The 13,914-nt window shown below is 37.7% G+C and overlaps 1 protein-coding gene across 8 annotated transcripts; it reads left to right on the top strand.

Moving 5' to 3' along the window:
* Nucleotides 1-5: 5 nt before the first annotated feature.
* On the top strand, nucleotides 6-13,575 carry ERCC5 (ERCC excision repair 5, endonuclease). Of its 8 annotated transcripts, none has more exons than XM_085552709.1 (16): nucleotides 6-142; nucleotides 534-634; nucleotides 1,028-1,203; nucleotides 1,633-1,748; nucleotides 1,843-1,932; nucleotides 3,068-3,128; nucleotides 3,434-3,577; nucleotides 4,483-4,690; nucleotides 4,876-5,811; nucleotides 6,271-6,503; nucleotides 6,863-6,982; nucleotides 8,338-8,551; nucleotides 9,138-9,282; nucleotides 10,304-10,506; nucleotides 11,267-11,349; nucleotides 12,932-13,575. In XM_085552709.1, the coding sequence occupies exons 2-16, from the start codon at nucleotides 547-549 to the stop codon at nucleotides 13,460-13,462; spliced, it is 3,348 nt and encodes a 1,115-aa protein (XP_085408835.1). In that variant the 5' UTR covers nucleotides 6-142; nucleotides 534-546; the 3' UTR covers nucleotides 13,463-13,575. The 8 variants fall into 8 exon arrangements, with proteins under 8 accessions (XP_085408835.1, XP_085408839.1, XP_085408853.1 ...); XM_085552713.1 differs by having other exon boundaries at nucleotides 531-634; XM_085552727.1 differs by lacking the exon at nucleotides 1,843-1,932 and having other exon boundaries at nucleotides 1,633-1,789.
* The last annotated feature ends 339 nt before the right edge of the window (nucleotides 13,576-13,914 follow it).

Here is a 13,914-nt window from a genome sequence, read left to right as displayed (position 1 = left end):
CAGCCGCCCTTCCCAGTGGGCAGCGCGGCAGTGAGAGGCCGAGAGAGGGTGGGGGAGCTTCTTGTATGGCTCGGGCCTCCCCTTCTAGCATCGGATTCCTCTCCTGGGCTCCTTCTGTGCCGCTGTGCGGGCGGCCCCACAGGTGAGCGGTGCTGTGTGTGCTGAATATCGTCTCTAAGGGCGGTTCGGTCCGTCGCTGGGGTTAGAGCGGTTATCCGGTACCGGGAGGTTGCGGGTAGCGCAGGCCCGTGTCGCGCTTGTCTGGGCGTTCTCGTGTGTTAAACCCTGAGGGAGTCATCCGAAGCGGTTGGGCGATGTTTGCCCCAATAGATTCTCCTTGCAGTGCTTGTGGTGCTGAGTTACTTTAGCAGACGGCTTTTAATCAAACCCTGCTTCGGTCTCGGTGTGGAATTTTTGGGGTTGTTTCTGTTTGTTCTTGAGTTTTCTCTGGTAAAACTTAAGTGGTTCATTGCAGTCTTTGGGTTCTGCTTTGAATTATGCTTCATGGATTTTTTTTTTTTCTCTCAAAGTAGCTAAGAAGGGACTATGGGAGTTCAAGGACTTTGGAAACTGCTGGAGTGCACTGGAAGACCTATAAACCCAGAAACGCTGGAAGGAAAAATTCTTGCTATTGGTATCCTTTAAAGTAAGGCTGAGGAACCAACTTTGTAAGTTTTCTATCATAAGGGTAGTGAAGCAGTAGAACGGGTTGCCCAGAGAGATGGTGGATGACCCATCCCTGGAAACATTCAAGATCAGTCTGGAAGGAGCTCTGAGCAGCCTGATCTACTGTTAAGTGTCTCTGCTCATTGTGAGGAGTTGGACTAGATGACCTTTAAATGTTCCTTCCAACTCGAATGATTCTGTGATAATTCTTCTCTGAAGCTCACAAATATATGGATAACAGTGGGTTCAGTAGGCCAAGCATGGAACAGTAAGCCACTCAGTCAAATCTGTGCTTTATAGAAACTGTTAATATGATACATATGTGAGATTGCTTGTTATCTCCTCTTAACCATTCTTTAAGATATTAGTATTTGGTTGAACCAGGCAGTAAAAGGAGTCAGAGATCGTCATGGTAATACTATACAAAATGCTCATCTCCTCACTCTTTTTAATCGGCTCTGCAAGTTGCTGTTCTTTCGAATTCGACCTGTCTTTGTTTTTGATGGGGAGGCACCACTTCTGAAGAGGCAGACCTTGGTAAGTACCTTTTCTGAGTCATTGCAATACAAAATATGGTGTGTCTGTTGATCCTGAGTAGCCATTTTTCATTCCTTGAATTTTGTTTGTACTTCTGAACCATGAGGGTGGGGGGCTTGAAGCACACTGTTAAGCAGATGTTCTTCATAATCCCAGTCTTTGTCAGCTCTTGGAACATGCAGATTCTCCCTTTTGACTGATATATTTTTGGGTTTGATTTTCACACCAAACAGACTGTAGAGAAGTGGGTGGTACTGAGAAGCTGAAAACCACTACTGAGTCCCACAGAGGACACTGACTCAGAGGATTTGAAGGCTGTGTCTATGTAGAGTGACTTAGGAGATGCTCATAGGCTCAGCATGCAGGAGTTGTTCACTTGATGCATATCTTCAGCATCCAGCAAAATTAACTGGTGTTTATTGTTCACAGGCAAAGCGAAGACACAGAAAGGAACTGGCCATCAGAGATTCCAGGAAAACCGCAGAGAAACTCTTGAGAACATTTCTGAAGAGACAAGCTATCAAAACTGCTCTTACAGGGAAAAGGCAGGAATAAAAATTATTTTGCCTTTGTTTATATGTGGCAGGTAAGTTTTATGTAGCTAAAAATCATTGTCATCTTTTCTTTTTCCCTATACAGTGAAGTTTATCCCAGTATTTCACAAGTTCGAAGAGAAGAAATTGATGATATTTATGTCTTGCCTTCTTTAGAGGATGAAGAGAAGAACAGGTAGGTAGGATTAAGAAAAATATTGTAAATGACTGTAATAAACTCAGATAAGAGTGTAAGACACTGTTTTTGAAGTTGTTGGAAGACTTTTGACCGATGTGATTCCTTAATACGTAATGTATCTTCAGTTTGTGTTTTATTTTGTTTCTTTTTGGGCAGATTGGATTGTAGCTTGGATCCAGAAGTCATTTAGTTACTTATTTTAAAGTAACTAATAGAACAAGCTTTCAGCCCGCTGATTAGATTTCTACCCCAAAGTCATGTCAAGGGCTGAAAGTTCTACCTCACTTTTTGTGGCTACATCTGTGAGAGAAATGAACCTGACCAAGTGGGTGGCTGATGTGTGACAGCTGGGTGCTGGTTCATGTCCCCTCATCCAGTGGTGCAGATGCAATGAGTGGAAGTAGACTTTTTATTTGTTAAATATTTGACATTTTAAATTAGGGCAAGGGAGGTGATTGTCCACCACTGATCTGCCTGTTTGAAGCCCCACCTAGAGTACTGTGTCCAGGCCTGGGGCCTCCAGTACAGGAGGGATATGGAGCTGTTGGAATGGATTTGGAGGAGGGCCACAAATATGATCAGAGGGCTAGAGCACTTTCCTATGAAGATAGTCTGGAGGAGCTGGGCTTATTTAGCTTGCAGAAGGTTCTGGAGAGACCTCATTGCAGCCTTCCAGTACATGAAGGGAGCTTGCAAGCAGGAGTGGGACCGACTTTTTAAATGGTCTAATAGTGACAGCACAGGAGGCGTGGTTTTAAATTAAAAGGGGGTTTAGCTTAGATGTTAAGAGGAAATTTTTTACTCAGAGGATGGTGATGCACAGGAACAGGCTGCCCAGAGAGGTTGCTTTATCTATGGAGATGATCAAAGTCAGGTTGAACGGGTTCCTGGGCAGCCTGATGTAGTGTGTGGCAACCATGCCTACAGCTGTGGGGTTGTAACTAGATGATCTCTAAAGTCCTCTATAGTCTAAGCCATTTTATCTGTGTGTGTGTACTTTGCTGTTATGTGTGATTTGTTTGTTTTTTTCTTCTAAGTGTCAGGAAGGGAAGGCTGATATCCTTTTGCTTAAAATACAAGTTTCATTTACTTGAGGAAATGTCTACATCTTTTTTCTTGCTGTGATTTTTAGCTCAGAGGAGGAAGAAGAAAAAGAATGGGAAGTAAGAATGACCCAGAAAAAGTTATTGCAGGTAAACGCATCCTAATTCCTTTGTTATTATGAACTATCCTATCACTTAAGTATGGTGTTTCTTTAGATAGGCTGTAAGACTTGCTTCTGTGATTTATGCTGAATATATTTCTATAAAAAGTATGACACCAGGTTTTAAAGTTGTAGTTTATATAGTGTGCATCAAACAGTATAGGGATTCGTAATAATAATATAGTTTTTTTGTTTGTTTTGTTTATTTTAATTTGAAAGTATGATGAAAATATTTCACTATTCTTAGGCTGTCATACAAAATAAATGTATATATTTTTTCCATTTTTTTAATAGGAACAATTATTTGAAAACCCTCATGCTATAGATATAGATTCAGAAGATTTTAACAAGATGCCTCCAGAAGTAAAACATGAGATCTTGAGTGATTTGAAGGAACTTACAAAACGAAAAAGAACATTATTTGAAGCAATGCCAGAGGTAATATTTAAAATAGTGTCAAGCCATTGGAGTGGTTCTATTGCACATGAATCACATCTGGAGAGCTTTACTCACAACTCTGTTTAATGAGAAATGTTATGATAAGGGGGGAAGGAAAAACAAGGAAGTAGTGACTCCTAACAGATCCTTTCCCATGTGTGCATTCAGTGTCCTATCCCTTGATTCCTACCACAATTGGCAGAGCTAACTCAGTTTGGCAAGAATGAGGAAAGCATGCTGTGTCTCGCCCCTCAGCAGCATCATACCCAGTGTTTCAGTTTCAAGGAACATGCTGCTAATGTGGATAAATCAGGCAGGAGTGCAGCTTGGATTACAAACCCCCGGATTGTTAGGGGAATTCACAACTGGGAAAAGACCTGCATGTTTGTAACTCAGATGTGATACTGAAGCCATTCACAGATGAGCGGGGAATCCTACAGTGCTACTTATAGAATAGCTTTCTGTAGCACAAATATTTTTAAAGTACAGTACCAGATGGAATGAAAGCTTGTGCCTCAGTGCAAGCTAAGGACCATTTCGTGGTGGGCAGCTGCTTAAAACTACCCACATGTGGATTCTGGTACAATTGCATTGTTGTTAAGATCCGGACTATTCTGTTAGCCAGCTTGCTTTTGTTGATAACATCATTTAGATCTCACTGTGCTTAACCAGCATTCAGAACTGTTTAATGGTATCTTTTAGAATTCTATTGTGTATTGTAGCAGTAATAGCATTGTCACTTGTGAGTGCAGCAGTCAGTAAATGTCAAATGTTACCTACAGAAAGAAGCAAATATGTCTATTAAAAGGCTTTCCAGAGGATGGTGATTGCACTTGCTTAAAAGGTGCTGTTAGTGTCATTTGTTTTAAATTGACTTGGATTTCTGTTAAATTTTTTTAATGAAGGACTCCAGTGACTTTTCCCAGTACCAGATTAGGGGTTTGCTTAAGAAAAGTCACCTCAGTCGGTGCATAGAAAATGTAGAAAAAGAGATGAATCAGCAGCACTCGGGTCAAATCCAAACACAATATGAGAATGAAGGCGGTTTTGTGAAAGAAGTGGAATCTAGGAGGATAATTTCTGAAGACTCTTCTCACTATATCTTAATAAAAGGTATGTCAGGTTTTCACTGTATAAAACCTTGTGCAGTCAGTAGCTGTCAGTTTTAAGACCTGAATATTGTTTACAGCTGTATGTAGTGAAATTTACAGTACTGTTAGAGATAATTAACTGTGATTGGAAAATGTAGAAAACTGTAAAAATTGACTGTTTATCTTAAACAAACCTATTTTTTTCAGGTTTTCAAACAAAAGGAGATACTAGTAAAGACTTGGAAGCTACTGCAGGACCCTCATCAGAAAGGTCTGAATTGAATAAAATAAATGAATCTCCAGCTAATGCGAAATTAATTGCATCTGACAAGTTGCAGACAGAGAAAGATAACAGTGTAGTAACAGCACCACCCTCTCCCCAGACACTGCTTGCTATCCAGGCGGCAATGGTGGAAAGCAGCTCAGAAGAAGAACTTGGAGATAAAGAACGAGTGAAGGTGACACAGTCTGTAATGGAAGAAGGCAGCGTGTCTCCAAGAACGCTGCGGGCAATTCAGCAAGCTCTGAATGATGATGACGAAAAGGAGGAAGTTGTTACTGTTAGAACTGATAGAGTGCAAACAGAAAGGTCAGAAGCAAAGGATTTTCTTCTTAGTAGCTCAGATGAGGAAGATCAGATTCCTGAAGTTAAGGAGGATAAAGAAATACTTACATCTACAGTTCATTCTTCAAACCAAGCGATTACGCAAGACATTGTATTTGGACAAAAGAGTCAGGAGTTGGGAAAAAATCATATTACACCCACAGGCACCAGTATGTCCACGGATAAAAATTACTCTTTTGTTGACGATACTAGAAGAGGAAAAGAGGTTGTAGAAACAGAAGTAAATGGTTCAAAAATAGACTCAACTTGTTTGGAAGATAACAACGTGAACTTGTGCATTCAGAACCCAAGCTGTTCCCCTTCACAAACTAGTATAGTGTCTTTGATTCGTGGTGAAACAGCAGGATTTTCTCAAACTGAGGAAAACTTGAAAACTTGTGAAATTATAGAGGAAGTTCATTCACAAACAGAAGAGAATACATCTGAGGTACAAAAGGAAAATGAAATTCTTACAGCAACAGAAGGTCCTAAGGAGGAAGAAGAAGGGCCTTCACAGTCTGAAGACAGTGATTCTGATGGTATGTGCATTTTAATTGAGTGAAAAGATAAGAAGATAAAGCCTTGCTGTATTTGAAGTCAATTGAATTTAACCTTTCTTTCCTTGTAAGAAATACTTTTAAACCCATCTATTACTACACACACTGGAATTGGAAAGAAAATCAGACCTGTATTTTCCCAGTAGTGCTGTGCCTGGGTACACAGTATGGAAAAGCAGGGAAGATTGTTTTCCTGTACCTTGAACTTGATTAACTTAGATATGGATGGTTAATTACTTTTGTTTGTTTGTTTGTTTCACAATTCTTGTATCTGTTTATTTCATGTAGCAAAACCAACAGAACAACCAAACCAGCAAACCCAACCCCAAAACAAAACAAAGTCCAGACAAACTCACTGCCCAAACAAAAAAAAAACAAACAAAAAAACACATCTTTTTAAGCAGACAGCAAGAAGCTGAGCTCTTTGTTCTCCCTTTATAGGAAGCTTCATTGAAGTGGACGCTGTAATCAGTAATGAGGATGCATTTCCTACTGAGTATGATGAGAGACTGGGTGATAAGACAGCACTTTCTGAAGCAGAGGAAGATGGACATGATACTATCACAAAGAACTTGCTGAATGAGTCTGATGAAGTGCAGCTGACAAACAGTCAGGGTGCTGAAGAAGAAGATAACATTAAAGATGCAGAAAATGAGTGGCAAGACATCAGTTTGGTAACTTTGATATTTGTTTTAAGCTGGTCTTGAAGTGGTCTGTCTCAAGATACTTTTCAAAGGAAAAAGCATTAAGGATCTTATTACTGTTTCATAACTTTCACCTATTTAATTAAATTTTGTAGGGGCATTTTTTAAAGGTGACTGTTAAACCATATCTGAAACCAGGGGAACAGTAAGTTTTTAGCACTCTGATGAGGAGATCTACGTATGATCTTATAATTTACTGCATAAAAGAGGCTCTCAGTTTCCTTACATGAAATACCTGATGTGAGCTTGTACTACTAGTTGTGGACATAGTTATTCTTAGGTAAAGTATAACGTGGTTGAAATTACCAAAAACTTGTTTTATTTTTCAGGAAGAACTAGAAGATTTAGAAAATGATCTTTCTGCTGAGCAGGAAGTGCTTCAGTCTCAAAAACAGCAGCAGGAGCGTGTTGCTTCTTCTGTAACAGGGCAAATGTTCTTGGAAAGCCAGGTAACTCATTGAATCATTTCAACTTGATACAGTATACGACATGCCCTCCTACCCCTGCAGTCCAATGTTTTCTTTATTTTAGGATTTTATTTTCTTCAGTCTGCTTGATTTTAAAATATTTAAAGTTCTGAAATGAATCTTCAGTACCAAGAATTTTAAGTAAATGGTATAACACTGTAATAATAAAATTATGAGTAAATCAACATTTTTTTAAGCACAAGATTTTTAAGTGTGGATCACTGTGATCTTTTTAAGGAATCACACCAGTAATATTTGTGGAAGCCTGCAGCCTCTGTTTGATTATTCACATTGAAAGGATAATCCAGCATAATACAAAGACTACTTGAATACAGTATCTCTGAGCTGATACAATATAGCAGACTAGTGATGGTATCTATGATATAATAAAATTAAATAATTTCTGAAACATATACAAACACTTGTATTTTCTTTGTAAAGAAGGGTCAATTAGTATGGTTATAAAGTGATGGATTTTTTTCTTTCCTACTCACATTGTTTGTTCGGATTTTTTAAAGGACAATAGATTGTAATATTACATGCCACATAGTGCTACTGCACATATATGTGGTACATAGATGCATGTGTATATATATGTGCATATATATATATATATACATTTACCAAATATATGCTAAATAATTTAGGGCTTAGGTTTTGCAGTGATTATTACATCTCAGTTGGGAGCAGTGGTATAAATGGAAAGTATAGAGGTGAAGTAATCCAGAACTATGTAACTAGCACTCACATGTAAACCTAGTGTGTGGATTATTTATATGAGGTTAAATAATGCATTATATAAAAGCAGATAGTGTTAAGTATATCAAAATACATATATCAACATGTTATCCTCACAGAATGCATAGCCTGCTTGCTATTAGTTGCTTGATACACATTTCTCATGTAGTTTCTACTACTTTTGTGAGCCAAGTTGATGACTAATTTTTCTTTTTTAAACCTACACCATTTTTTTTCATGGAATTTGCATAAATGTAATTGTAATACATGGAGTTTTGTCCATGTGGAAGTAGCAGTTATAGAAAGAAAAATGCTTTTTTTTTTTTTTTTTTTAATATTATTAAATAGGAAATTCTCAGTCTCTGTAGTAATAGTGTGAACCAGCAGTGCTTGACTTGCGTAGCACTATCTATCTGAGTTGAGTAAGTGGGACTTTTGCCTTGACTTAACTGTGCCTAGTACCTTTTAGTGGAAATTAAGATTTGCTGTGAAATATTAGATACCTTCTAAGTGTGAATTTAGCTTTTTTGAGTCACATACTAGTATATTACAATCCATTTTTCAGATGAAATTGTAACTGTTTTGTCTTCATCCTACAGGAGCTTCTCCGCCTATTCGGCATCCCGTACATTGAAGCTCCTATGGAAGCAGAGGCACAGTGTGCTATATTAGACCTCACTGATCAGACCTCTGGGACAATCACTGATGATAGTGATGTTTGGTTATTTGGTGCACGACATGTTTATAAAAATTTCTTCAGTCAAAACAAATACGTGGAATATTACCAGTATGTTGATTTTCAAAACCAGCTGGGTAAGGACCAGTCATTGTAGATACAATTTTTGATAAGACACTTTTGCCATGTATATTTCTGAAGTTGGATTTCCTACAGAAACAGATAACATATGCATAAAATGCAGCATTCTGAAGTCTCTAAAGACATTCAGTTGGATTGCTGTTTTTATTGCCAGTTATTAAATCCAGGTCAGCATTAGATGAGAAAAGGATGGCAAAATGTATGTATGTAAATACATCGAAAAATATATGTAAAATAATCTCTCTGCTTGAAGACCATCGGGGAAATCTGAGTTTCTACATTATAACAATTTAATTTTGGCAAGATACGCTAAACTGTGCTTAGGTAGCAAATACAGCTGTGGTGTTTGAGGTAGCAGTAGTGTGTTAACACTGCTGTATATAATAATATAATATATATTGTGTATATATATAATATATATATATAATATGCTATATATAATCTAGCAAATCCAGATGTTAATGCATGCATATTTCTTTTGTTGTTTGTATTTTTAATTTGTATTTAATAGTATTTTTAATTTGTAAGAGATCATATGAGGAATCCAGTGGCTGTAATTGGTTTATACGCTTTCTTTTACAGGGTTGGATCGAAGCAAGTTAATTAATTTGGCATACTTGCTTGGAAGTGACTACACTGAGGGAATCCCAAATGTTGGCTTTGTAACTGCAATGGAGATCTTAAATGAGTTTCCTGGACGTGGTTTGGAACCTCTCATAAAATTCGCGTATGTTTTGCTGGATTTTGTTGTTTTTCTTTCTTATATTTCTGTAATATCAGTGTTAGTGAATATACTTTCTGCTACTTAAGTATACAACAAAACATTTGACCATCATCAAGGAGGCTAACTTAACTATAAAATATGTAACTCCCTTGTATCGGTACTTGAAATGGCAGGTAATCAAAACGGTGTGTTGATGCAGCAAGACTAGTGAAGACAATAGAACAGCTTTAAAACTGTGCAACTGCCTCTGAGTTCACTGCAGAGCTGGATCCCTAGTGGAGTCAAGGTTGTTTCTCCCTGAGTATGTGAGAAGGTGCTGTAGCTTGCCCATAGAGAAAAGAGACTTGATGAGTGAGGAATGGATGACCTGGAAAGAGACAAGACAGGTAGGCTGTGGGGAAGAACGAAGTCTGAAGAGTGGCAAGCTAATTGTGTTGGCAGTTGTGAGGATCACAGAATCTAGAATGTTGTTTCTTTGTTGGAAGGGGCTGTAAAGATAATCTGTAAAGATAATAAAGTGCTGTGCACAGGGGCACTTTCCATCCCTGGAAGCATTCAAGGCCAGGGTTGGATGTGGCTCTGGGCAGCCTGGTCTGGTGGTTGGCAGCCCTGCAGGGAGGTTGAAACTGGATGATCATTGTGATCCTTTTCAATTCACTAAACCAGGTTGCTCAGTGTGGTTAGAAGTTGGTGGGTTTTTTGTGTGTGTGTGGGTTTTTTTTGTTTTGTTTTCTTGTTTTGTTTGTTTTCTAACTTTGTTATTTATTTAAAAAAAACAAAAAACAAACTCAAAAAATGATTGTTACATGTGGGGTGTCCTTTCATTTGGCTTCTTCAGGATGATGATGTTTGCTACCAGATTCTTATGCCCCTTTGGCCATTTTTATTTGAAGATCTCCTACCTCATACCATGCAGTAGCTGAAGTAGGAAGTCCGATTAAAGCCATTTAAGGTAGTACAGTGACTCCTGGCATTTCAAGTTACATTTTACGGGAACCAGTGAATATTTGTCTCTGTTTTTCAGTGAGTGGTGGAATGAGGCTCAGAAGAATAAGAGAATCAGACCTAATCCACGTGATACCAGAGTCAAGAAGAAATTGCGGGAGCTGCAGCTTTCTTCAGGTTTCCCAAATCCAGCAGTGGCAGAAGCATACCTGAAGCCTGTGGTGGATGAGACAAGGGGCTCATTCACCTGGGGGAAGCCTGATGTAGAGCAGATTAGAGAATATCCTTTAACTATAAGATGGGAATTGCTAGCTAAAAAAACTCAGATCATAATCATAGAATCATAGAATTACCCAGGTTGGAAAAGACCTTGAAGATCATCAAGTCCAACCACAGCCTAACCAGTACCCTAACTCTTTAAAACCCTACACTAAATCATATCCCTGAGCACCTCATCCAAACGTCTCTTAAACACAACCAGGGATGGCGATTCAACCACCTCCCTGGGGAGCCTATTCCAGTACCTAACTACCCTTTCTGTAAAGAAGTTATATATATATATATATATATATATATATATATATATATAAAATGCCATTTCTTGCTACTATTGCAGCTTGAGCTGCAGTGGATTGCTGAAAAGTAGATGGCAATGCATATAGAGCTAATAATGTATTAAAGAGTAAAACAAAATTCCAGTGTTTGTAAATGTAAAAATAAAGTTTATTTATGGATGTTGTGTTTTATGACAGTGCTGCGTAGCCAAAATGCACTTTTTCTTTATGAAGACATGCTTTTGGAAATGCTGATACTAGAGTTCTGTAACTAACAGAGATGTAATGTCATAATGAAAATACATAGCATAATACTAGAATCATCCACATAGCTTGGCTTTAATAACTTAACATATTTTCTGTTTTTGCAGTAGTAAGGTCTCTGAAGAAACTTTCTTCTAGGCATTGGTTATTTGAGGAATTTGTATTTTGTGATTACAAAATAGTAGCAGTAGCCATTTTGAAATGTTCCTTAACTTTCTGCATATTCTGTAAAGATCACTTTGGCTGGAATAGGACAAAGACAGATGAAATCCTTTTGCCTGTGATGAAACAGCTGAACTTGCAACAGGTACAGTACAGAGCCATGTATACCTTAAGGCTGGCTGGAAAACTGTAAGAGAAGCATCTTGAAATAAACAGCAAAGCTATCATCTATAGTATCCATTTCTCAGAAACTGGGATTTGGATGTTTTTTATCTTACAGTATATTTATATTTTAAAATCTTTAAATGATTCTATAGATTTTATTTCTTTTGGATTGGGTTTATTGTGAGGCATTCTTCTTAATTTCAGTACTCATAATTTTAGTAGCTGATATGAAGCTTTATCACGTACCTACCCAGATTTCCAGGTTGCAGTTTTGTGCTGGATGTAAGTAGAGCTACAAGTACGTCCAGTACATTTAGTGCTTTTAGAAGACATTATCTTGTCTCTTGAACTGATTCATAAGAATGCTCCTAACATTTTAGTAAAGTGAAAAGGACCATTGGGTACCACACTCATTCTTTAAGGAGCACTGCAGAATGAACCATTTATCAAGAGCCCTTGAATGATATTATTGTTCTTTACCAATAAATGTGCTGTGAACTTTCGTACAGATTAAAAGTGAGCAGTGATGCATACTGTGATACTCTGAAAGACAATTGTAAAACAGTTTACTTCGGCTCCTTTTGTTGTCCGTGAGATCACAGTATCACGGAATTATCAAGGTTGGAAAAGACCTAGAAGATCATCTAGTCCAACCATTATCAATACTTCCTGGCTAAATCATATTCCTTAACACAACATCCAAACGTTTCTTGAACACTCCCATGGTCGGTGACTCCACCACCTCCCTGGGCAGTGCATTCCAATGCCTGACTGCCCTTTCCAAGAAGTAATACTTCCTAATGTCCAGCCTGAATCTCCCTTGGCGCAGCTTAAAACCATTCCCTCTAGTTCTATCACTAGATGTATAGATGTAATCTATACCAGTATTCTAGGCTCTCTCTGTCAGTCAAAGGAGTGAAAAGTACCACAAAACAGGTTAAATTCATATACTTTCAGGCTGACCAGAGCAACCTTTGGAAGCATCTGTGTCAGCCAATTTTAGGGATAGTAAAGAGACTAGCGTAGTCTGTACGGCAAGCCTAGCTGTAGTTAACACAGATCCATTGTCTGACTACTTCTAGTTCTACTCTCAAACCTGTAGCAGCATGTGATACAATAACTCCATTCAAATGACAGCATTTGTTGCAGTAGCATATGCAGATACAAAGTGCAATAACAGTATCTTCTTAGTAAACATTCTATTGGCTTAACAGCTGGCAGCTAACCATGGTTTTGCAAGGACAAACTTAAGAGCACTACAGAGATTCTCTGTATTAGGGTTTAAAATAGAATTGTGTTTCTAAGTAAAATTGTGTGCACAATGTTATTAAAAAGTTCACTCGTTTTGCCCATTATTTAGTTTCTATCAAAGTTTTCATTGCATTAATTTATTATAAAGTGCAGTTATTACTGGAATAATGCATTTTACTATCTATGTGCATTCTGATTTCATTAGTCTTTATCCTGCTTTAATTTATAGCGCGTTATACTATAACTTAGGTAACAACCGAATTTCTGTCACAAAAACATCCAATGCTGTTTCACTATTTTATTTTTTATAGACTCAGCTTCGAATTGATTCATTCTTCAGATTAGAACAACATGAAAAACAAGCTATTAAAAGCCAGAGACTACGTAGAGCTGTGAGTTGTCTGAAGAGAAAGGAAAATGATGAAGTTTTAGAGGCTACAGCTGTTATGGAGAAAGAACTTACACAGCACGAGGAAATGAAAGGGGGAAGTACTTCAGATCATCAAACTGCGGTGACAGAAATCCAAAGTGGAAAGAAAAAAAGGCGTTCAGATTCCAGAAAAGATTGTTTATTTGGAGGTGGTTTTGTTGGAAATTTGCATCTTTCAGAAACTTCTAGTGACTCCTCAGCAGAAGAATCAGAAAACCGAGATTTAGACAAGAGCAAAAGAAGAAAGATTGCCTCTAAAACAAAGACAGCAGACCACAAAAAGAGCTGCAGTAGCTCAAGTGGTGAGGATGAAGAACTGGGAAACATGATTTTGGTGACTGCCAAACCTGTATTTAAGGGCAGAAAACAAAAAGCACGGAGTAAGGGAGGAAGAAAAAAGAGGAGGTCTTGAAGAAAAGAAGTCATAAAAAGACAGGCTATGTAAATGGGCTTTATTACTTAAACTCTGTAAGCATTGTAATGATTTTTTTGTATAAAAGCAATAAATTATCTTTATTAATCATACATTTGTCATGAACTGTCTTTGTGTTCAGAATTTAAATAGGGATTTTAAACAAGGAAAAAAAAACACTTTTGTCACAATTGCTCAAAAAAGCTCTACACTGGACTTGATGTTACTTTATTTTAAGATTAGGCCCAAAATTGTACCTATTCATTTGCATTCTCACTGAGAAAAAATAGCTGTTAAAATCACATGCAACCTGTTGCTCCCTGAACTTCAGAACTTACGTAAAACCTTGTAAATTACTTGGTTTATTTCTAGGTATTGAGAGAAAGAAAATAAATTCAATTAGTTCTTTTTCCCTTATTTTCTGCCTCATGCTTGCTCAAATTGATGTTGAT

The sequence above is a fragment of the Coturnix japonica genome, chromosome 1 (genome assembly GCF_054131305.1).
Source record: "Coturnix japonica strain WE chromosome 1, WE-NBRP24, whole genome shotgun sequence".
In the NCBI taxonomy this organism is placed as follows: Eukaryota; Metazoa; Chordata; class Aves; order Galliformes; family Phasianidae; genus Coturnix; species Coturnix japonica.
The sequence above is the reverse complement of the archived record's forward strand: the minus strand, read 5'-3'. Positions and strand labels throughout refer to the sequence as shown.

Excerpts from the sequence above, each read along its gene's own strand:
- ERCC5 (XM_085552709.1), top strand. The coding sequence starts at position 547 with ATGGGAGTTCAAGGACTTTGGAAACTGCTGGAGTGCACTGGAAGACCT. Across the intron at positions 1,204-1,632 it reads TTCTGAAGAGGCAGACCTTG|GCAAAGCGAAGACACAGAAA; the intron begins GTAAGTACCTTT and ends TATTGTTCACAG. Across the intron at positions 11,350-12,931 it reads AACAGCTGAACTTGCAACAG|ACTCAGCTTCGAATTGATTC; the intron begins GTACAGTACAGA and ends TATTTTTTATAG.